General features: G+C 34.5%; 2 protein-coding genes across 4 annotated transcripts in view; both read left to right on the top strand.

Moving 5' to 3' along the window:
- Nucleotides 1–4344: 4344 nt before the first annotated feature.
- Nucleotides 4345–22869, top strand: part of PCDH11X (protocadherin 11 X-linked) — a 606781-nt gene continuing 588256 nt past the window's right edge. Inside the window, exons 1-2 of the mRNA XM_081808550.1 lie at nucleotides 4345–4473; nucleotides 15516–15694. The gene's annotated coding sequence lies outside the window, so the exon portion shown is untranslated. The remainder of the gene's footprint in view (nucleotides 4474–15515; nucleotides 15695–22869) is intronic.
- On the top strand, nucleotides 4347–8318 carry PABPC5 (poly(A) binding protein cytoplasmic 5). 3 transcript variants are annotated; one of them, XM_006727951.3, is made up of 2 exons: nucleotides 4347–4473; nucleotides 5017–8318. In XM_006727951.3, the coding sequence occupies exon 2, from the start codon at nucleotides 5157–5159 to the stop codon at nucleotides 6303–6305; it is 1149 nt and encodes a 382-aa protein (XP_006728014.1). In that variant the 5' UTR covers nucleotides 4347–4473; nucleotides 5017–5156; the 3' UTR covers nucleotides 6306–8318. The 3 variants fall into 3 exon arrangements, with proteins under 3 accessions (XP_006728014.1, XP_030891509.1, XP_030891504.1); XM_031035649.2 differs by having other exon boundaries at nucleotides 4376–4473; nucleotides 5131–8318; XM_031035644.2 differs by having other exon boundaries at nucleotides 4411–4484.

The raw sequence follows: 22869 nt of genomic DNA, 5'->3' as shown, positions 1-22869 counted from the left end.
TTTGGCCACTTTCTCACTTTAGTAAATATATTCTAATAAACACAAATTAATAATTCTTTGATAATCTTATCAATGTCCTTCATGATTATCAGGATAAAATTTTTGGAAATAGAAAAGAAGAATCACTACTGGCTCCAAAACCTACTATAAAAATGCCTGTTTGTATCGCATTCTCAACGTCAAATTGTTTTCTTGAAATTTTCCTGTATCTAAAAAAATATTAGTCAAATACTAGGTAATGAAGTTTTAACTTTATAATATTTTTTTCAGTCATCCCAGATTGCACTCAAGAAAGCAGCAAATTTAGTTTCATCGTGAAGTCTCAGCAATATGTACTGCTGATACTTTTAACTGGAAACACAGAATGAAGTGCCTGTTAAGACAAAGCTGAAAAATAAATTCCCAACTTTCCTTTTCTTCCACGCATGCTGACACTTTGCTATTAACTGTAAATAACAACATGTGATGAGATACACTTAGAATGCCAGTTGTTCAGGATTCTTTTCTCATGCAAAACATTTCTCAAATTTGGAAAGACTCAGATGTGCTTCAACCAATTGCCTTAGGAATCTGGATGGGGATTTTTAATGGATTTCATATATGAATCATATTTATAATAGGCTATAAACTTCCCTTTAATATATAATAATAATGACAGAGAAATGTTCTATATCTAATTTTCGTTTTATAGATTCTTCTCAATTTAAATTTTAAAAGGATTAAACAAATTACAGGTAAAAACTTTTTTTTTCCCCATAAACTTCCACTTAGCAGAGGGAACACTACTAAAATTCACTCATTTCAAAGCAGTTCTAGATTTCTGATTTTTGACCCAATAAAAAGTTCACTATAGTTTAGAATGTCTATACTTTAATGACCCCAAAATAGGAAATAAGTGTAGAAAGGAGTTTTTCTTGAAAATAATTATTTTTAACAACCCAAACATATCTATAATCTTAGAGAAAATATGCACAAATGAATTGGAATATGGAAAACATTTAGACGATTACATAAAAATAAAATATTGATTTGACTCAGTGATAATATTGTGGGAATTCGCTTGGATTTGTGTTATTTTAATATAATATTTGCAGTAAAATAATATTTTTAAATAAGAAAAATAAAAACAGTCCAAAATTGTAGCCCATTGTTAACTAAAGTCACGAGGAAAGGTGTTTTTTTTTTTTTTTTCAAAATACAATAAGCTAAGCAGGTGTTCACAAGTGTTTCTACATGTTGGTCACTGTGGTTATACTGTAATACTAGTTTTTATTAGTCTATTATATTTTTTGTTTGTATTTGCCTTTTCTCACATGGTCTCCATGTCCTACCTAAGCAAGAATCCTATAAAGCAAGCACAAGAGCTCAATAAAGAAAATTACTAAATATTTGAGTAAATAATGAGGGTAAATTGTTATCTTTAGTCAGCTACACAGTCTAATAGAAAATGTAAGATGTAAAAAATGAAGCACCACATGAATTTAGCCTGTTATTATAATAATTTCTTCTTAAAACAACATCCTTTGGGGTGATGTCCTTCACTTGCATTCTTTGTTATTGCCAGGATCTTTTCCAGCATAATAGTATTGATATAAGTTTTGTTTGGATTTTCTTTTAGAAGGGAGGGGTTGTGGAAGGGACTAGATGAGGAGCTGTGTGTTATAGACATTGATGATTTTCCAAAGAGAGGGAAACACTCCTTTCCAAAACAATTTCTCACAAACTTTAAGGAGAGAGATATAGTGGGAAACCTGAGTTGAGTCTAAGCTTATAACATTGTTTCTTGCCATGGTTTAAAGTTGAAAACTCATGTTGAAATTCATAATTAAAGACATTTCATGCTCATGGATTGGAAGAACAAATATTGTTAAAATGTCTATACTATCCAAAGCAATGTTCACATTTAATGAAATCCCTATCAAATACCATCAGCATTTTTCATAGTGCTAGTATAAGCAATCCCCAAATTTGTATGGAACCACAAAAGACCCCAAATAGCCAAAGCAATCTTGAAAAAGAAAAGCAAGTCTGGAGACATCACAATTCTGGACTTCAAGTTACATTACAAAGCTATAGTGATCAAAACAATATGGTACTGGCACAAAAAATAGACACACAGATCAATGAAACATAATAGAAAACCCAGAAATGAACCCACAACTATATGGTCAATTAATCTTCAGCAAAGCAGGAAAGAATATCCAATAGAAAAAAGACAGTCTCTTCAACAAATAACAGCAGGAAAACTGGACAGCAACGTGCAAAAAATGAAATTGGACCATTTTCTTACACCATACACAAAAATAAATTCAAAATGGATCAAAGACCTAAATGTGAAACCTGAAATCATAAAAATCCTAAAGGAGAACACAGGCAGTAACCTCTTTGACATAGGCCATAGCAAATTCATTTTAGATATGTCTCCTGAGACAAAGGAAATAAAGCAAAAATAAGCAATTGGGACTTCATCAAGATAAAAAGATTCTGTACAGTGAAGGAAACAATCAACAAAACTAAAAGGCAACCTTTGGAATGTGAGAAGATATTTGCAAATGACATATCTGATAAAGGGTTAGTATCTAAAATATATAAAGAACTTGTACAACTCAAAACCCCAAAAATGAATAATCAAATTTAAAAATGGGCAGAAACATGAATAGAAACTTTTCCAAAGATGACATACAGATGGCCAACAGACACATGAGAAAATGCTCACATCCTTGATCATCAGGGAAATACAAGTCAAAACTACACTGCGGTATGAACTCACACTTGTCAGAATGGCTAAAAGCAACAATACAGGAAACAACAGGTGTTGGTGAAAATGTGCAGAAAGAGGAACCCTCTTGCATTGTTGGTGGAAATGCACACTGGTGCAGAAACTCTGGAAAACAGTATGCAGGATCCTCAAAAAGTTAAATATAGAACTACCCTATGATTCAGCAATTGTACTACTAGGTATCTACCCAAAGAATACAAAAATAGTGATTCAAATGGATACATGCACCTCGAAGTTTATAGCAGCATTATCTACAATAGCCAAATTATGGAAATAACCCGTGTCCATCAACTGATGAATGGATAAAGAAGAGGTGGTATATATATATATGAATATTATATATATTGTATACAAGATTGTATATATACAATGGACTATAACTCCGCCATAAGAAAGAATGAAATCTTGCTATTTGCAAAGACATGGATGGTGCTAGAGAATATTATGCTAAGGGAAATAAGTCAGTCAGAAAAAGACAAATACCATATGATTTCACTCATATGTGGAATTTAAGAAACAAAACAAATGAGCAAAGGGGGAAAGGAAAAGAATGGGAGGCAAACCAAGAAATAGATTCTTAACCATAGAGAACAAACTGATGATTACCAGAGGGGAGGTGAGTGGGGGGTGGGTTAAATTGGTGATGGGGATTAAAGAGTGCACTTGTGATGAGCACCAGGTGCTGTATGGAAGTGTTGAATCACTCACTATATTGTACACCTGAACCTAATATTACACTGTGTTGACCAACTGGAATTTAAATAAAAACTTAAAAAATAATCAGTAATTAATGCATAAAGTGACTATATTTTTACATATTTATTTCATCTGTGAACATTAATCATACATTTTGTATTGATTCTGCAGCTTTTATCTCTTTCAGTAAGATTTTGTAGTATGTGATTATGAAGACAGCACATTTTCAACGTTTTGTGACACAAGGTATCATAAAAAGCCATTTTATGGTTCTCCAGTCATTAAAATCTTAGTATTACTGGAGCAGTGAAAAGAATTCTGCCTACTACCTGGGGATAATGTGATCATTATGCTGGAGTTTAATGGAGTAAGGATAAAGGCCAAACACAACATGGCCCTGTGTTTTATTTGACCCTGTGACCATTTAGCACTGTAATGGGAATCCAGTATAGCTGTCAATTCTGACTTTCCAATTAACTCAGGAAAGTATGCAACCCTTTATCTTATTTCCTAAGCAGAAATAGTATTGGGAATTATTTTTTTATTAAAAAAAGTATGAGAGTTCCTTCTGCCTAGGTGATCACCTCCTGCTTTGATTTTGGGATCAGCAGCCTAAAATTAGTATTTTAAGATAATAAATAAAAACATAAAATCTTAAAGAAAAATATTGAAAAAGCTTTTTTTTTTTTTTTTTTTTTTAAATCTTGGCACAGAGGAAGCGGGAAGTTACTTAGCAGGGTTCCGGGTTTCCTCACGCCCCGCCCGCCCTACCACAGCTAAATGGTTTTCGTCCTTGGGTCGGTCTGTCCTGCGGAGAGCAATCCACGTCCATGGTCCCTGCTCTGCCCGCCCGCTGCGCATCTGCCCTTCTCCTCTGACTCCGCCCCGCATCTGTCCGGAACCGCCTCCCGCCTGAGCTGACCCAGTGCGTGTCTGCCAGTCAGTCCCTCCGGACCTGCCGCGAGTCTCAGACTGCTGAAATTACCGCGCGTCACTCGGTCCGTACCCGGTGGGCATCAGGGGTATCTGGGCGGTCTCCCGTCTCCAGCGCGTGTGTCTGTCTGTCTGTCTTTCTGTGCGATCTGATCCGCCGTCTGCAGCCTGCCTTCCGGCCCCAGCGCACCAAGTGTTTAGTCTGCCCTTTTGCTGACGCTGAGTGTGTTTAGCGGCCTTAGTTAGCTGAGAGCCCGCCTGAGACCGGCCAGGCAGCCGGCGGAGGAATACACGTTTCGCCCCTGCCCATGTTAATAGAATTTTAAGCCAACAGGAGCTCTAGGCCTATGTTTATGCAGAAAACAGGTCTCGAGGCCTCTGTCTGCAATGCTGGATGTGGGGTGACAGCCAGCTGCCTGATGATTTCTTACAATTAAATGGGGAACAGGAAATTTCTTTCTTACTACTGGCTTTTGAAACAGATTTTAAATCTTAATGGGTGGAAATTATAAGTCCCCTTAGAACAGATTCGTTATTGGGATGCATTTTTGTCTGATGTGTTTGTTCTGAACCTGCTGACCAGCTGTTTCTGAACTTCATTTTCTCAGCCTCAACAGTGATTCTGAGTCTGCTTTTAGCTTCCTTCTCCTTGGCTTTCTTCTGTTTGTGAACAGCTGCTTGGCCCATAGCTTAGAGAAATCAGCCTTCTTTTCTCTCCCAAGAGAGCCACCTCCCTGTACTCAGAAAGATGGGGAGTGGAGAGCCTAATCCTGCTGGCAAGAAAAAGAAGTACCTAAAGGCTGCCCTGTACGTGGGTGACTTGGACCCAGATGTCACGGAGGACATGCTTTATAAAAAGTTCAGGCCTGCTGGCCCTCTGCGCTTCACCCGAATCTGCCGTGACCCTGTCACCCGCAGCCCCCTGGGCTATGGCTATGTTAACTTCCGCTTTCCTGCAGATGCTGAGTGGGCCCTGAATACCATGAATTTTGATTTGATTAATGGCAAACCTTTCCGCCTCATGTGGTCTCAGCCAGATGATCGCTTAAGAAAGTCTGGAGTTGGAAATATATTCATCAAAAACCTGGATAAATCCATAGACAATAGGGCCCTTTTTTATTTATTTTCTGCTTTTGGGAACATTCTCTCATGCAAAGTCGTATGTGATGACAATGGCTCTAAGGGTTATGCCTATGTGCACTTTGACAGCCTGGCTGCTGCCAACAGAGCCATCTGGCACATGAATGGAGTGCGGCTTAATAACCGCCAGGTGTATGTTGGCAGATTCAAATTCCCAGAAGAGCGGGCAGCTGAAGTCAGAACCAGGGATAGAGCAACTTTCACCAATGTTTTTGTTAAAAACTTTGGAGATGACATGGATGACGAAAAACTGAAGGAAATCTTTAGTGGATATGGGCCAACTGAGAGTGTTAAGGTAATAAGAGATGCCAGTGGGAAATCTAAGGGCTTTGGATTTGTGAGGTACGAGACACACGAGGCTGCCCAAAAAGCTGTATTAGACCTGCATGGAAAATCCATCAATGGGAAAGTTCTATATGTAGGGCGAGCACAGAAGAAAATTGAACGATTGGCTGAGTTAAGACGAAGATTTGAACGGCTGAGATTAAAAGAAAAAAGTCGGCCTCCGGGGGTGCCTATCTATATTAAGAACCTGGATGAGACCATCGATGATGAAAAACTGAAGGAGGAATTTTCTTCCTTTGGATCAATTAGCCGGGCCAAAGTGATGGTGGAAGTAGGGCAAGGCAAAGGGTTTGGTGTTGTCTGCTTCTCCTCTTTTGAAGATGCTACCAAAGCAGTGGATGAGATGAATGGTCGCACAGTGGGCTCCAAGCCCCTGCATGTTACCCTGGGCCAGGCCAGGCGCAGGTGGTGAGAATAAGAATGCTCAATTTGTTTCAGCCTTAAGCTGGTGCCTACTTAGTTTGGGCTACTTTGTGATAAGAGGTTATTTTATTCCAGGTTATTTTTTTTTAAGTGAATATTTTCTTTTGAAAAAAAAAAAAGTAAAACTAGAAAACCTTGTTCATTTTAGTGAAGAACATAATTTCTAATTGTAAAACTGTCATTTTGTACTATTTTTTGATAAAATATCCTTAGAAATATGTAGAATAAAATTCATCCCTCCACATACTGTTTTTTTTCCTAAACCAGTCCAGGTAAGGTAATTGGTTGAACATAGGTTCCTTCCTTATTCCAGTTATAATACTAATGTAATTGCTTCTGTGAAAATATTCTCAAGATGGACATTATTTCTGAATCTATCACACATAAAACTTCTGACTTTCTTTTTGAGAAATCAGTAGAGCAGGCGAAAATGTATGTGATCCACTTAACATTTGTGCATAATTTTACCTTATTATTTAAAGTGAATGTTATTTTAAAGAGATGTGAGTTTCTTTATTTATACTTTTTTTTCCCCTTTTCTGATATATTGTGGGCATACCACAGAGTTGGCAGTGGCTTTGACTAAGTGTCGGGAGTTTTCTTTAACTTCATGCCCAGAGAAATAAACATATTGGTGTTTTCTCAATCAGTACCTTAGGAAACTAACACTTAAAGCATTATTAAAATGAGTTTCACCTTAAAAATCTGAGAGATTTAATATATGAGGATGTCTAAGGAGCATTCTTGCCACTCATTTTTTTAAATTCTTTAGTAGTATAGATGGGTCATGTTAAAATAATGAAAAAGATGAATAAGTGCACTGAATTGCCTTTACCTATAGATAATTTTAAAATTTTACCTCCGCCTCTATAAAGTGTCAATATAAGGGTAAATAATCCATACAGTGATGTTGAAAAACTACATTGAAGAATATCTTCAATATTAAACTTGTCATTATCTCTTGTAAATTTTTTAATATATCCCTGTGATAATATTCACATATGTATCAAAAGTAAGGAAAAGCTTGCCTCTCTTGATTAAATCATATGCCTCCGTCTATTATATGAGAGCTATTAATCCAGTATGGTTCTCTTTATGTCTGGCTGCTTGGAAGTTGTGACAAAATGTTCTGTTCTATATTGCAGTTACATTATTTAGCCTGTAATTTCTTGATTACGGATTTTCCATATTTTACTTGTAGTCCCCTCTTTTCCCCACCCATCTACCTTCCATCCATATTATACTTACTTTTATGTTTTCTTTAGATTGCCTTTCATTTAATATGTGGGTGTTCAAATCCATTTTGGAAGTAGAGAAATTATTACTTAATTTGTGTAAAACTTAAATAATTACTTTTTAAAAATAGGATTCACTCATATCACAGATCCAACGTAAGAAAATGTTTTGTCTCTATTCTTAATTGGCTTTTATTATGTTATATAGAAATCTTAGGTTACATACATAATGCAATATAAATATATAATTTTATTAACACTTTTGTTAGCTATGTGCCCATAAAATAATGGGAAAAATCTGTTTCTGTGTAACTGTTTATCCAGAAATTACATTTATATTCATTATCAAGTATTTTCAAATGGAAATCACTGTTTTTGTTGATCATATACATAATACATGCTCATTTAAAAAATGTACACAATGCAGACATTTATAGAGAAGTAAAATTTCCACAGGACAGAGATAACCACTATTAGTGTTTTCAATGCATACATATACTTCCATGCCCTTTCTCCTATGTATACACACAATATTTTACAAACAAACAGAAAACATACTATATGTACTGTGTTTTGTTAAATTGTAAACTAAAACATAATCTTTTTATGTCAATAAATATCGATCTGTATCATCATTTTAGTGACTGCACAGTATTCCATTATATGGATGTACTATAGATTAAGTAGCACATTATTGAATAAGATTTATGTTTTTCAATGTTTTCTACATCTATAAACAATGTTGTGATTAACTTCCTTGCTTAAAACAGTATGAGTTATATGAGCTTGAGAAAAAATATTTATAGCATATAAAAGCTTAAGTCTGCTAGAAAAATTAAAATGCACATTATATTGATATATGTATCAAAATTCTGAAAAAAACATTCAAGATACATTCTTTACTTAAATTGACAAAAGTAAAACTAAAAACTAATGGGATATAATTTTTCATATTTTCTGAGCCCACTTGCTTTATACCCTTGTGATCATTAAAATATATGAAAACAATGCAAACAAATAAATTTAAAATAGTTACTTTGGTAATTATTTACCATACGTACTCTCTACTCCTTTTTACCCATTACCAGTTTTTATTTAAATTTATAATCTTGAAGTGTTAGTGTTAACTTAAAACCTTGACGAATGCTTTGATTCAGTATAAATCACGAAAGATTTCTAGTAGGTAAAAATCTTCAAGTATAAGTATTTAATACATTTTGGGAAATTATTCAAGTATTTTAATAATAGTAAATAATAGTAAATAATTACTATTTTCAAGAAGTCAGACAGTATAAATAAAGGACTAATTAAAATATGTCCAAGGACAGTTAAAGCATACATTAGGACACTGCAAAATAGTCAAAAACTCTAAATTTAGTTGGTAAAAAGGGGGAAAAGATAAAGGAAAGATAATCTCTATTTGAACACAAACACCTCGGTAGTTTTCCAATCTTGTACTTTTCATTTTTAACTACATTTAATAGACTAATAATTAAGGCTTCGAAGGGGGAGCAAAACAACTGAACAGCTTAAATTGGTGAAAAGGCATTAAAAACATTTCCTAGCACAAGATAATTAGTAAAAATTAGTAAACAATACAAGTAAAACAATACAATCAATTGTCATGGTAAACTTAAGAATGGACTGTTCAACACAAGTTTTTTGTTTTGTTTTCTGTTTTTTGTTTTTTTAGCTTTTCAAAAAAGTCACTGTACAAACTTCAAATGTACCCAGGGAGAAGAAAATTAAGAACATTGCTTTGTGGGGTGCCTGAGTGGTGCAGTAAGTTGAGTGTCCGACTCTTGGTTTCAGCTCAGGTCCTGATCTCAGGATCCTGGGATAGAGCCCTGCCTTGGGCTCTGCGCTCAGTGCTTAAGTTTCTCTCTCCCTCTCCTTCTGCCCATCCCCCCCACTCTCTTTCTCTCTCTCTAAAATAAATAAATCTTAAAAAAAAAAAAAAGAATGTTGCTTTGTGATTGTAAACCATCATATTAAAGGTTATTTTGGTGAGACTTTTCTGTACAGAAAATGTCATACATACTGGTGCCTTTCTGGTTGTATCTATGGTTAAGGGGAAAAAATAAAATGTTACATGTGTAAGATATTTTCAGCACAGGGGAAAAATAACTAAGAATACTGTGTCTTTAAGGGAATATTTAGGAATGGTGTGAATACCATCTTACCTATAAATGGCCTAATTTAAGGGACTAGTCAGAAATGTATCAATAAATGACTGAATATAGATGATACATGTGTTCCCAGCACCTACAGTAATACCCAGAGTTTAGTTAGCATTCCATGATTAGTTGTTGAATTATCCCTCCATTTGTTTGCTTTTCAATTCTCTTCTCAGAATTTCACAAGAGAAATGAATTACAGAATAAGCCATTTTTATTAAATTTCATCCCATGAAGAAATAATTGAGAACTGATTAGTTACATAGATTGCTGCTTCTAATGTAGTGTTACTGGTGACATAGACTAGTGCTTATACCATTAAGGTGTTATCAATACTTTATACTTCTCATGCTTTCGTTTTCATTATTGTTCAAGAATTGATTGATGAGTTTATCTTAGACAAAGCTTCTAAGAATTGGCAAACTCAAATGAAAGTCTATTTGTATAGAAACATTTTTTAAATAAATTAATGGGATGTTGCTTCAAGACCAAGACTATTCCACAAGGTCCTGCTCCTACATTAAATCAAATGATTGCAATAACCCCTGAAAGACTAATACTTATGCATGTGAAATTAATTGTTTCTTACATGTTTTAGGGCATTACTTCCCATAAGTATGACCTAGCAAATGGTTTCTTGGAGCCTCAAGAAAGTTAATGTATCTCACTTGGCTCCAAAGGATCATGGTCAGTAGTTAGATAATCTAGCTACCACTGGAAATCTGAGAAAGACCTAAATCAATGTACAAATACTGAGGATATAATTACTATGAAACTTAAAAAAAAAAAACTCCAAGTACTTTCACCCTCAAAAGTCAAAGTCAATTTTAAAAGATTTCCCGTTTGGCAACCAAAAATGATTAATGTTTGCATTAAATTTCTCAACAAAAGTTTGGAGCCTTTGTATTTTATTTAATTAAGAAAATATTAAGTTCTTTAGAAAGACATGCAAGAGAAGAGATGAATGAGAATATATGTCATGACTGTCTCAGTTATCAGAGTAAATTAGTTTCTTTGTTTTAGAACTAGTAAGGGAAATACCAGATGTTGGCATCTCTTGCATAAACAATAAGCCTTCTGTAACGTAGAATAAATAATTTTACAAGTTTGGAGATTGGTTTAAAACTTCCAAAAGGGTAAATTGTACTTTTGGGAAATCAATGACTTTTTAAATCAATATTTAGGAACATTTAAAAAGTAATTTTAAGCAAATTTACACAGGATGGCAAACAACTCCTTTTTTTAAGCAAAATTGACATACTAATTATATTAGTTTCAGGTGCACAACATATTGACTCAACAATTCTATACATTACTCAGTGCTCACCATGGTAAGTGTAGTTACCATCTGTCACTGAACAATGTTATTACAAAATTATTGACTACATTCCCTATGCTGTACACTTCATCTCCAGGACTTACTTTATAACTGGAAGTTTGTACCTTTTAATCCCCTTCATCTATTTTATCCATCTCCCCTCTGGCAACCACCCATTTGTTCTCTGTATTTAACAGTCTATTTGTTTATTTGTTTATTCATTTGTTTTATAGATTCCACATATAAGTGAAATCATATGGTATTTGTCTTTGATTTAATTAGTATAATACTCTGTAGGTCCATTCACGTTGTTGCAGATGGCAAGGTCTCATTCTTTTTACAGCTGAGTAATATTCCATTGTGTATATATACCACATCTTCTTTATCCATTCATCTATGGATGGACACTTGGGTTGCTTCCATATCTTGGCCATTGTAAATAATGCTGCAATAAACGTAGGGTGCATTTATCTTTTGGAATTAGCATTTTCACTTTCTTTGGGTGTAAACAACTATTTTTTTGTTGTTTCAAGGTTTTTTTTTTAATTAATTAATTAATTTATTTATTTATGAGGGACTGTGAGAACGAGAGAGAGAGCATGAGCAGGGTGAAGGGCAGAGGGAGAAGTAAACTCCCCGCTGAGTGGGGAGCCTGATATGGGGCTCAGTCCCGGGATTCCAGGATCATGACCTGAGCAGAAGGCAGATGCTTAACTGACTGAGCCACCCAGGTATCCCTGTTTCAAGTTTTTATTTGAATTCCAGTTAGTTAACAAATAGTGCAATATTAATTTCCAGGGGAATTTAGTGATTCATCACTTACATATAACACCCAGTGCTCATCACAACAAGCGCCTTCCTTAATACTCAACACCCATTTAACCCATCCCCCTGCTCACCTCCCCTCCAACAACCCTCAGTTTTTTCTCTATATTTAAAAGTCTGTTGTATGGTTTGCTTTTTCTTTTTTTTTTCCTCTTATGTTCATCTGTTTTGTTTCTTAAATCCCACATATTAATGAAATCATATGGTTGTCTTTCTCTGACTGACTTATTTCACTTAGCATAATACTCCTTCCACGTCATTGCAAATGGCAAGATTTTATTCTTTTTTATGGCTGAGTAATATTCCATTGTACATATATAACACGTCTTTATCCATTCATCACCTGATGGACATTTGGGCTCTTTCCATAATTTGGCTATTGTTGATAATGCTGCTATAAACAGTAGGTGCATGTGTTCTATTGAATCAGTATTTTTGTATCCCTGGGTAAATACCTAGTAGTGCAATTGCTGGATCATAGGGTAGTTCTATTTTTAACTTTCTGAAGAAACTTCATACTGTTTTCTGGAGTGCCTGCACCAGTTTGAATTCCCACCAACAGTGTAAGAGGGTTCCCCTTTCTCCACATTCTTGCCAACATCTATTGTTTCCTGTGTTTTAAATCACCTTTCTGAGGATTTTGGACAGACTACATACCTGAGTAGAACATAGAGAAGAATTTGCAAGCTTTTCTTTTCCAGTGCTTTAGGAAACACAAAATATATGTCTAATTTATTTTATGGCAGAGAAACTTATTATATGTTAATTTCCTTAAATAACGGAGTAAATATCATACTTTTTGTGATGAAGGGAAGATTTTTTACAATATGGTAGGAATGGTGACAAAGTTATGAAAGTCAAGAGGAAGAATATGTTTTTCTCTATTCATTAAAGAATTTTTTAAAATATATGGGATTTATGAATTAAACAAAGGATAATTTAAAAAGGGACATAGATACACCATACAAAGTTACTGCAATGTTACTGACTGTATTTTCTATGCTGTACTTTTTATCTCCAGGACTTACTTATTTTATAACTGAAAGTTTGGATCTCTTAATCCCCTTCACCTATTTCACCCATCCCCTAATCCCCTCCCTTCTGGCAACCACCAGTTTGTTCTCTATATTTAAGAGTTTGTTTTGTTGTTGTTTTTTTTTTTGTTTAAAGATTTTTTATTTATTTATTTGACAGAGAGAGACATAGCGAGAGAGGGAACACAAGCAGGGGGAGGGGGAGAGGGAGAAGCAGGCTTCCCCGCGGTGCAGGGAGCCCCATGCAGGGCTCGATCCCAGGACCCTGGGATCACGACCTGAGCCCAAGGCAGACGCTTAATGACTGAGCCACCCAGGCGCCCCGAGTTTGTTTTGTTTTGTAGAATACACATACAAATGTAATCAGATGGAAAAAAAATAAAAAGGGACATAGATAAATAAAAAGTAATTTGAATGTTACAAACATTTAAGAGTAAAGGCAGTAAATGTCTGCCTGACTTGATATTTACTTTAAGATGAAGTATCATGAATAGTTTTCATTTAGTTTGTATGGTTCTTCTTTTTTATTGAAGATTCATTAATTTATTTTAGAGAGAGAGAGACAGAGCACAAGTGAGAGAGGCAGAGGGAGAGGGAGAAAATCTCAAGCAGACTCTGAATTGAGCATGGACCCCGACGTGGGGCTCTATTTCATGACCCTGAGATCATGAGTCAGATGCTTAACCAACTGTGCCACCCAAGGTGCCCCTGTATGATTATGCTTAACATTGATTTGACTACTACAGTAATAGTAACCCTCAGGAACTTTTCATTTATAAGTGAATTTCTTTAAAAAAATCATCAGTGCTAATCTTCTTCTCTCTACTCTCTTATCTTCATCACCTTATCTCAACTCCATCCTTTGCTGAACACAGACGTTTTAATAAGGCATTTTTAGTTTACATAGTTTGTCTAAACATTACCTCAAACATTTCTAGTAGATGTGTGTGTATGCAATTTTGTGCCAATTTGTTGAAATAAAATTTCAGGACTTGCATGTTAAGCCACAGTAGATGGCAGAACATGTACTGTTTATATATGGATGAGTGTATCTAGCTGAAGATATTCTTCTTAAATGTAAATAGCAAAATGATGCTAATTAAGCCAACAACAAAACTATGGGCTCTGTTTGGAATTGTGTTTTCATAATGTATACATGCTCCAGAGCATCTGAGTACCAAAGAGGTAATACAACTAGAACTATATATTGCTAATGTGGTAAAAATTTTGAGATGTGAAAGCAACATCCCAAGCATAACAAGAAATGATCTAAGAGACACTAACCAACTTTTCTGAAGTGGCATCTTAGGCAATTAAAATGAACTATATGTAGCCCTTAGTTGTTTTATGGGGATATACCACAATAATGTAAGCCCTCTCAGTCAAAGAGTAAAAATATATAGGAAGATACAGTTTTCTGAAACTTCTATTATATTTTGATATACATGAAAAAAACTGTGATGATTGAAAAGCATGGATGAACTAAGTATGTCTCCCACTTTAGTCTCCAAAAGAAAAATAGTTTTACTTCAGACAGAATGATTTTCTTAGACCACTGGGTCATTTGCACTTTTTAAAAAATTTTTTAGGTTGTGAGAGATGCATATATATAATCTATTTTAATGCTCAAAGATAAATATGTCTCCTCAAATATTCTATTTATAAGATGAAATATAAACTGAAAAACAGTGTCACAACTTTTCCTCAACAACAAGTTTCATCTATAGAAATCATTTAAGCTGAGTTTCTCATATAAGTAATTGAATGTTTGAAATTGTATCTCTAATCTGGGGCCAAGGATTTAGGGCTATAAAAATTGTGTTTTAATTCACTGGGATCATACATTTTTATTTTTATTTTTTCAGATTTCTTCTTTCCCAATGTAGGGCTTGAACTCACAGTCCTGAGATCAAGAGTTGCACGCTCTACCAAATGAGCCAGCCAGGCACCCCATGGGATCATATATTTTTAGAATATTGTCTGGTAGAACTGTTTATCTTGCTTAATGTGCAAAGGCAATCTATCAGGTTTCTGAGTGAACTTGAAAATGTAATTAACTACTTGAAACAATATGGAATTTGTCCCTAAAAAACAAAATCAAAGCTCATTGAATAACTAAGAACACTATATTAAATAATTTTAGTCAGTATTAGAAATTGAATTAAAATAGAATAATTTCAGATGGATTGGAGAAACATGTTTTGAAACACAAGAAATAAATTAATACTAATTAATACATTGTCTCCAGAAAGAGAACTTGCACAAAAAATATGTAGAAGTGAGTATTGGACACAGAAGGGCAAAAAAGTCATGGAAATCCTTCACATCTACTCAGAGAGGGAACCCATATTTCTCTGATGCACCATTAGTATAAACAAAAAAGGCAATGAAAATGTCAAGAAAGTAGAGAAAAGAGGAAAGGTTTGGTTCTTAGAAATATGAACTAGGGGCAACCTGTATAAACTTCATTAAGAAGAGCTCATAATTAATGCTTAAAGTTGTCTCTGAAGATAAATTATTTCTTCCTTTCTTATTTTCACATGTACTACCTAAAACTTTCAGGACTTCTCAGAATTATTTTTTTTAAGATTTTATTTATTTATTCATCAGAGAGAGAGAGAGCACAAGCAGGGGGAGCAGCAGGCCAAGAGAAGCAGGCTCCCCGCTGAGCAAGGAGCCCGGTGCAGGCTTCCATCCCAGGACCCCAGGATTATGACCTGAGCTGAAGGAAGAAACTTATCTGACTGAGCCACCCAGGCATCCCAGGACTTCACAGAATTCTTATTAAGGTATTTCAGCAATAAATTCTAACAACAATGACTCTGGAATGTACTGTAATGTTTTGATTTTTTAAAGCTCCTTATGTTTTGTTGTTTGTACTCAAATGTCACAACATTTTGTCTTTCCCAGGTGCATTGGTAGATTTCTAAATTGACTATGACATAAATAGTATATCATTTCTATCAAAAATTCAAGGTTTGCATGGTAATTGGGGTGGGAGGTGGTACTAATTCTAGCAAAATTAAAATCCTGTGTTTATTTTTTTTTATTTTTTTAATCTTTTAAAGGGAGATTGGATGGATGGATGGATATGTGCATACATACATATATACATAAAATAATAAAGAGGGAATAAAAAAGGAGATAAGAACTGATGTATGGAACCCAAGAATAATGATGCATCTATCTATCCCTATCATAGAGGTTCAAATTAAGAGTTACAGACCTCCTAGACCAAAAACAATGTTTTGGTTCCCCAACAGTGCTGTGTTCCAATGGATGATGACTGCACAAATGGTGACAGGTGGAAAGAATCATAGACAAGTGTGGTCTCTGTGGCAATTCATTCCAATGAGATCTTTACAATGAACTGGTATTTACCAGCATGCCAGTGGTGAAGTACAGGCCCAAATGTAGCTCAAAGGCAGTACTAAAATTTGCACAGTGCAAATTGGCATTCTGTTTTTTTGTTTGTTTGTTTGTTTTTTATTTAGTTCAGAGTGTATCAGAATTACCTAGGGTGTCTGTTAAAATTGAGATTCCTAATACTCATCCTTGGCTTACTGAATCAAAATTGACATAGGAGTGGTGAAGATAGGGTGAACAACAAAAATCTACATTTTTCTTATAGCCTCTGAGTAATTTTTATGCACTTAGGAAGATCTGGAACAGGAGTCAGCAAACATTTTTTCTGTTAAGGCCAGATAGTAATTATTGTAGCCTTTGGGGGAACAAAAAGAAGTAACATCAAAGATATTATGCGGATACTTATATAAAAAAAAAAATTTCCACACATTTTAAAATTGGCACAATTCAAAATATAATGATGACAATGATAAAAGAGTATTCTTTGGTAATAAAATTCTAATGAAAATAATTTGAGAGATTACATTTAGCTTAATTAAGGTTCAAAGTTGTTTTTTTCAATCATCAAATCAATTGTAAATGTCTTCATCTATCAAAAGCCTTTTTTAGCTTGCAGGCTATATGAAAAAAAGTGGCTGTCCAGATTTGGCCTGCAAGTTATAGTTTTTCAACCCCTGATTTAGAATCACTGGCATAGATACATTGGCCTATAATGTATTTCCCAAGGTTAGCTACTTAGAATAAGTAATAATTATAATATAAAAAACTTATTAACTGATATAATTCAGTAAAATAAGTTACAAATTAAGTCAAGTAAAACAATAATGATAATAGTCAAACCATATATGTGCTAGAACATAGTACAAGTGGCTCATTAGGAAAAAAAAATCTAAACCAATGCTAGATGTTGAGTATCTGAAATGATCAGCTCATGAAAAGCATCTCATTTTAGTAAGAAAAATGTTATATACATAACATGTTTATATTTGTGTGTGTGTGTAAAGACTACAGTTACATCGAGACATTGAGTAATTTTCTTTGGTTATAAAATTATAGGTGATTTTTGTGGTTTTTTTCTTTTTCCTTATTTATATTTTCTAAATAGTTAAAACTAAAATGTAGAATGTCTTTAATAAAGAAAACTATTTAAAATATTATTACAAAGATTTTATAATAACTAAACTCTTAATGTCCTTACCCTCTAAGTCTACTCTTCCTGTATCTTCTTCATCTCAGTAAATGGCAGCTCCTTTCTTGGTGTTGGGGGCCAAATACCTTGGAGTAATTATTAACTCTTTTCTTTTTCTCACATCCCACATCCAGTCTGTCAGGAAATTATGATGTCTAAGTCTTGAAAGTATACTCAAAATTGTATGACTTATTATCACTTTTTATTGCCAATAGCTTAGTCTGAACCACCATCATCCCTTACCTAGATTATTTCATCAGTCTCCTAACAGATCTTCATGCTCTCACTCTTTTCTTACTATACTCCATTCACAAAACTGATTGAGTGATTCCTTATAAATATAAGTTGGATTAGGTAACTTCCCTGCTTTCAATGTCCATTGGTGGTCCTGCTCACACTGTGAAGTTCAAACTCCTTACCAAGACCTTACCTTGCTGATTAAATATCTTACTCTTCTTCCCCTCACTCACATCACTACCACCATGTTGTTGCTTCAGTATTCTCAGATAGCAAGCTCATTCCTATGTCAGTTCTTTTGTTCCTGCTGTGTCCCTTCACCTGGAGCTCTCTGTATCCAGATATTTGCATGGCTCATTCTATCAATTTACTTGGTCTCAACTAATATAATACCAAATAAGAAAGGCTTTTTCTGGGGTGCCTGCGTGGCTCAGTCGTTAAGCGTCTGCCTTCGGCTCAGGTCATGATCCCAGGGTCCTGGGATTGAGCCCTGCATTGGGCTCCCTGCTCTGCAGGAAGCCTGCTTCTCCCTCTCCCACTCCCCCTGCTTGTGTTCCCTCTCACGCTGTGTCTCTCTGTGTCAAATAAATAAATAAAATATTTTTTAAAAAAAGAAAGGCTTTTTCTCACACCTTTGTATATAATTGCAAATCCTGCTCCCTTCCTGAACTCTTTATTCCTCTGACTTAACCTACTTGATTTTTCTTCACAGCATGTAAAAACGTGATATATTTTATGTTTATTTCCATTGTCGTTCCTTACCCCACTACCACTAAACTGTATTCCAGTGCCTAAAAGAGTGACTGATATGTAATGATAGTAAATAAAATCTGTTTAACAAATGAGCTGCATGACTTAATAGAATGTAACATGAAAGAGTGATGATTATATCATAGAATATGGCAGAATGAATTTTGCTAATAATCAAGCAACAGCAACATGAAAACCTTTCCACAGAGAACAAAAAAGCAATGAAAAGAAATTCAACAAAATATTTATAGTGCATATGAGGCTGTCTGAAATTAGAAACAATATGTATTTTTCTTACTTTTATATTTTTTGGATATTACAAATTTTATTTAATTAATAGATATGGTTTTATAATGGATAAAATTGATAAACTTTAAAAATTCTTAAAATGGAATAAATAAAAAATTAAAGCTCAATAAGTTTGTCTAGATTAATATTTTATTCTTATATTTCTCTTAACCAGATGAAAATTGAAAGGCAACTAGAAACAGGTAAATATTCATACCAATTATGCCAGATCAATGGTTACAATTTTTAATTTTGTATAAAGAAATTGCACAAATCAATATAAGAGCACATGGGCAAAAGTTTGTGGGGGAAATATACAGACAACTTGAAAGAAAAAGAGGCAAATAATAATTGTATAGCAAACATGTGACAATAGCCAAGGTAACTATTAAGAAATGCAAATTTACTGAGATACCATTTTCACTTCTCAAATTAGTAATACTGAAAAAATAAGTCACTGTTGGTGAGACTGTAGTTAAAACAAGCACTCTCAACTATTGCTAATCAAGGTTTAACTTTCTAAAGCTTTTTAAAAACTATTTTGGCAATTTGCTTATGTATCCTTAAAGTCGTTCATAGCTTTTGAACAAGTGATTACCATCCTAAAACCTGCATATGTACAGTACTCCATTATGCTGGAAAATTTCATTTTCAAACCCTCATTAAAGATCTCTGGAGTAATTTCCATGCCTCATCACTCTCCTAGGGCCATGAGAACACCCCACTCTGTGCTTTATGTCGGCAAGTTTAACTATTTCATGCTAGAAAAACTCACTTTCTTCAAATATGGCCTTCTCTTACCTATCTGCTTTTCTCAAGGAGCTACCTCTACCACAGAGCTGAGATCATAGAAGGCGTGCAGTACCTATTTGTTAACTGAGTTATTGAAAACACACATCCTGTTTCTCTTCTGATTGTTGGTTTTCTATTGTTAGAAATGGAGGATAATATTCAGAAAGAAGGGAGAGACTCAAATGAAATTATCATCTGCCAACCCAGAATTCATAGCTTTACCTTGATTTTAAACTTTCTTCTATGTTGGCTTCCAAATTACACCAAATATCTATTGGATCATTTAGGCCAAATAAGCTTGTTTGTACACACATGCATGTGGGTGCGTGTATGCGTGTGTGGGTGTGTTTGATTATATGTTTGTGTGTTTGGGGAAAGGGAGGATTATCGCAGTTGTCTGGTCAAAGTAATTACAGTACTTGAACCAGTTATAGGAGTAGAGATAATCGCCAATATGACTTCAACATTTACAACAACTCAGAACTGCAAGGGAAAAGAAATGAAAATTTAAAGGTTTTACCAAATGAAATATATTTTGAACAGAATAAAAGTGTTAAGGAAAAACCATTATTGAAAGAAATAATTTGTGTTTTCACCCAATATGGAAGGAAACATAATATTTTATATAATCTGTCCAAAAAAAAAAACACAAATAGCATAAAGATACTTGAGAATGAAGTTAATGTAGATGTTATCCTCAATAGGTATCTGTAGTCATTTGTAAAATGAATTATTTTAACCAACAGAGCAACTTTTTTTTTAAGTTTGTATTTATTTATTTGACAGAGAGAGACACAGCGAGAGAGGGAACACAAGCAAGGGGAGTGGGAGAGGGAGAAGCAGGTTTCCCGCAGACCAGGGAGCCCGATGTGGGGCTCGATCCCAGGACCCTGGGATCATGACCTGAGCCGAAGGCAGACGCTTAATGACTGAGCCACCCGGGGGCCTCCAGAGCAACTATGGATAAACAAAACAAGCATGTCATGAATCTATTTATAGGAATGACAAGAACTGAGACAAATGGTTATATTTGCTGCAAAGTAAGCAGAATACTCTGGTACTTATTTTTATCTATCTAAAGAAAGTTTAGTAGTTAAATTAAAATGACACCTCATGTATCTTTTTCTTCACCTGTATCTATTTCTAAACTATATTCTATTCACAAATTTCTATTAGTGATAGGGAAAATCACTTCAGTAAATATAAACTATTGGCAATATTTTTTTCCTTTTAATTTTAAAAATCACCTAAGTTTCTCTTTATATTAAAAAAAAAGTTTTAAATAGAATGGATTTTTTTTTTTTTACCACTAACCATGATAGCATATGTAGTCTTGCCCAATCGGTCATTAATTCTCTCTTATTTGATAGTGTGTTTGACAACAAACACAGTGTATAATTAAATTCAGATTTTTTGTTAAGTTGTAGCCTAGGGTAAATCAGTCACAGTGCTTTTAACTCCTTGTACCATTTAAAGCTATGATATACTTTATCTTATCTATGAGTAAAAGGTTTGGGTCCTTTAGAGGTTGGAGGGATAATTATCCTTTAGTAATTGAGGAACGGTATTCACAAAAATGTTAGAATGACCAATAATGCATGTATATTTTTTTCCTAAAATTAGGCCTACACCAATAAACATGAGTCTATAGATCTTTGTCTTTGATACATCAAATAATCTTCACTTTCCCAATTTAAGTATGGGATAGAAAGCTCCACTATAAAATTACTCTGATAGGGAGATGAGCAACTATCTAAGTAATTTGCATATGTGCTCAAATCAATTTTTTAAAATCTATATGCCCTTCTCAAATTTGTGTCATACTTCCAGAAATTAAATCTTTGTACAGTAAGGTTTTCTTTTCCTGCCCCTATCTTACGGTATTAGTATTGGATTGATGATCAGACCAGAAAAGCATCTGTGACTACCATTATATCCTGAAGGGATTTCCAAGCCCTGTTCTTCTTAATATCTATATATGCCTAGCTTCGTCCATATTATTAAATCATTCTTTATGGCTAAGGAAGCCTAGGGTAACCTGTTGTTACTATGTGGCTATATACCTGTGTACATCCAAGAATATCTACATAGACCACATTCGTGTATTCTATGAAAATGCACCAATATAAAGAAGTCCAGTTCTTTTTGAAAAGGTTCAGTGCTACATAAAATTAAGCAAATTTAGCATACACAAGTATAACTAAGAAAAGGCTAATTCAAAACAGTAAAAATAAAGTTAGTAGTAAAAACACTTCAGGGTTAGTAAAGAGTCCATCAATAATGAAATAAGTGATAGACTTGATGATTTCACACATAGACTGTCTCCATAACATTTTGGAATTCACTGCATTCCCATTTAACATTAATACTATCTTTAAAGATGTCTCCATTTTTTTTTTAATTCTAAGTCAACCTTCTCAGAAGAAGAAGTCAAGAACTATGCTATAACCATTTCTATCTGACAGTGTACCATTTGTTTTAGGTAGTTCAGTAAAACATAAATAAATACATAAATGATTGTATATATGTATGTGTATATAAAGGGAAAATGACTAGAAATAAATAAAACTATTATAATTTTGCAGATTGGAAATACAAATAAATCTGCAAATAAACTATTAGGATAAGAGTGCCTGGGTGGCTCAGTCGGTTAAGCACAGGACTCTTGATTTTGACTCAGGTCATGATCTCAGGGTCTGAGATTGAGCCCCACATCTGGCTCAAACTCAACAGGGAGACTCTTTGAGATTCTCTCTCTCCCTCTCCCTCTGCCCCTCACCCCCACTCATGCTCTCTCTATCTCTCTCAAATAAATAAAATCTTTAAAAAATACTATTAGGGGGTGCTTGGTTGGTTCAGTTGGTTGGGCATCTGCCTTCCACTTGTGTCATGATCTCAGGGTCCTGGGATGAATCCCACTTCAGGGTCCCTGCTCAGTGGGGGAGTCTGCTCCTCCCTCTCCCTCTGCCCCTCCCCCTGATCATTCTTTCTCTCTCTGTCAAATAAATAAATAAAATCTTTAAAAAAAACTATTAGGATAGAAACTAGATTTCTTTCTTTCTTTCTTTCTTTCTTTCTTTCTTTCTTTCTTTCTTTCTTTCTTTCTTTCTTTCTTCTTTCTTTCTTTCTTTCTTCTTTCTTTCTTTTTATTCTTATGTTAATCCCCATACATTACATCATTAGTTTTAGATGAAGTGTTCCATGATTCATTGTTTGTGCATAACACCCAGTGCTCCATGCAGAATGTGCCCTCCTCAATACCCACCACCAGGCTAACCCATCCTCCCACCCCCCTCCCCTCTAGAACCCTGTTTGTTTTTCAGAGTCCATCGTCTCTCATGG

The sequence above is a fragment of the Leptonychotes weddellii genome, chromosome X, assembly GCF_054177405.1.
Source record: "Leptonychotes weddellii isolate Sample4059 chromosome X, ASM5417740v2, whole genome shotgun sequence".
Classification (NCBI taxonomy): Eukaryota; Metazoa; Chordata; class Mammalia; order Carnivora; family Phocidae; genus Leptonychotes; species Leptonychotes weddellii.
The sequence above is the reverse complement of the archived record's forward strand: the minus strand, read 5'-3'. Positions and strand labels throughout refer to the sequence as shown.

What these genes read in the sequence shown, in the direction of transcription:
- PABPC5 (XM_006727951.3), top strand. Translation starts at nt 5,157, where the DNA reads ATGGGGAGTGGAGAGCCTAATCCTGCTGGCAAGAAAAAGAAGTACCTA.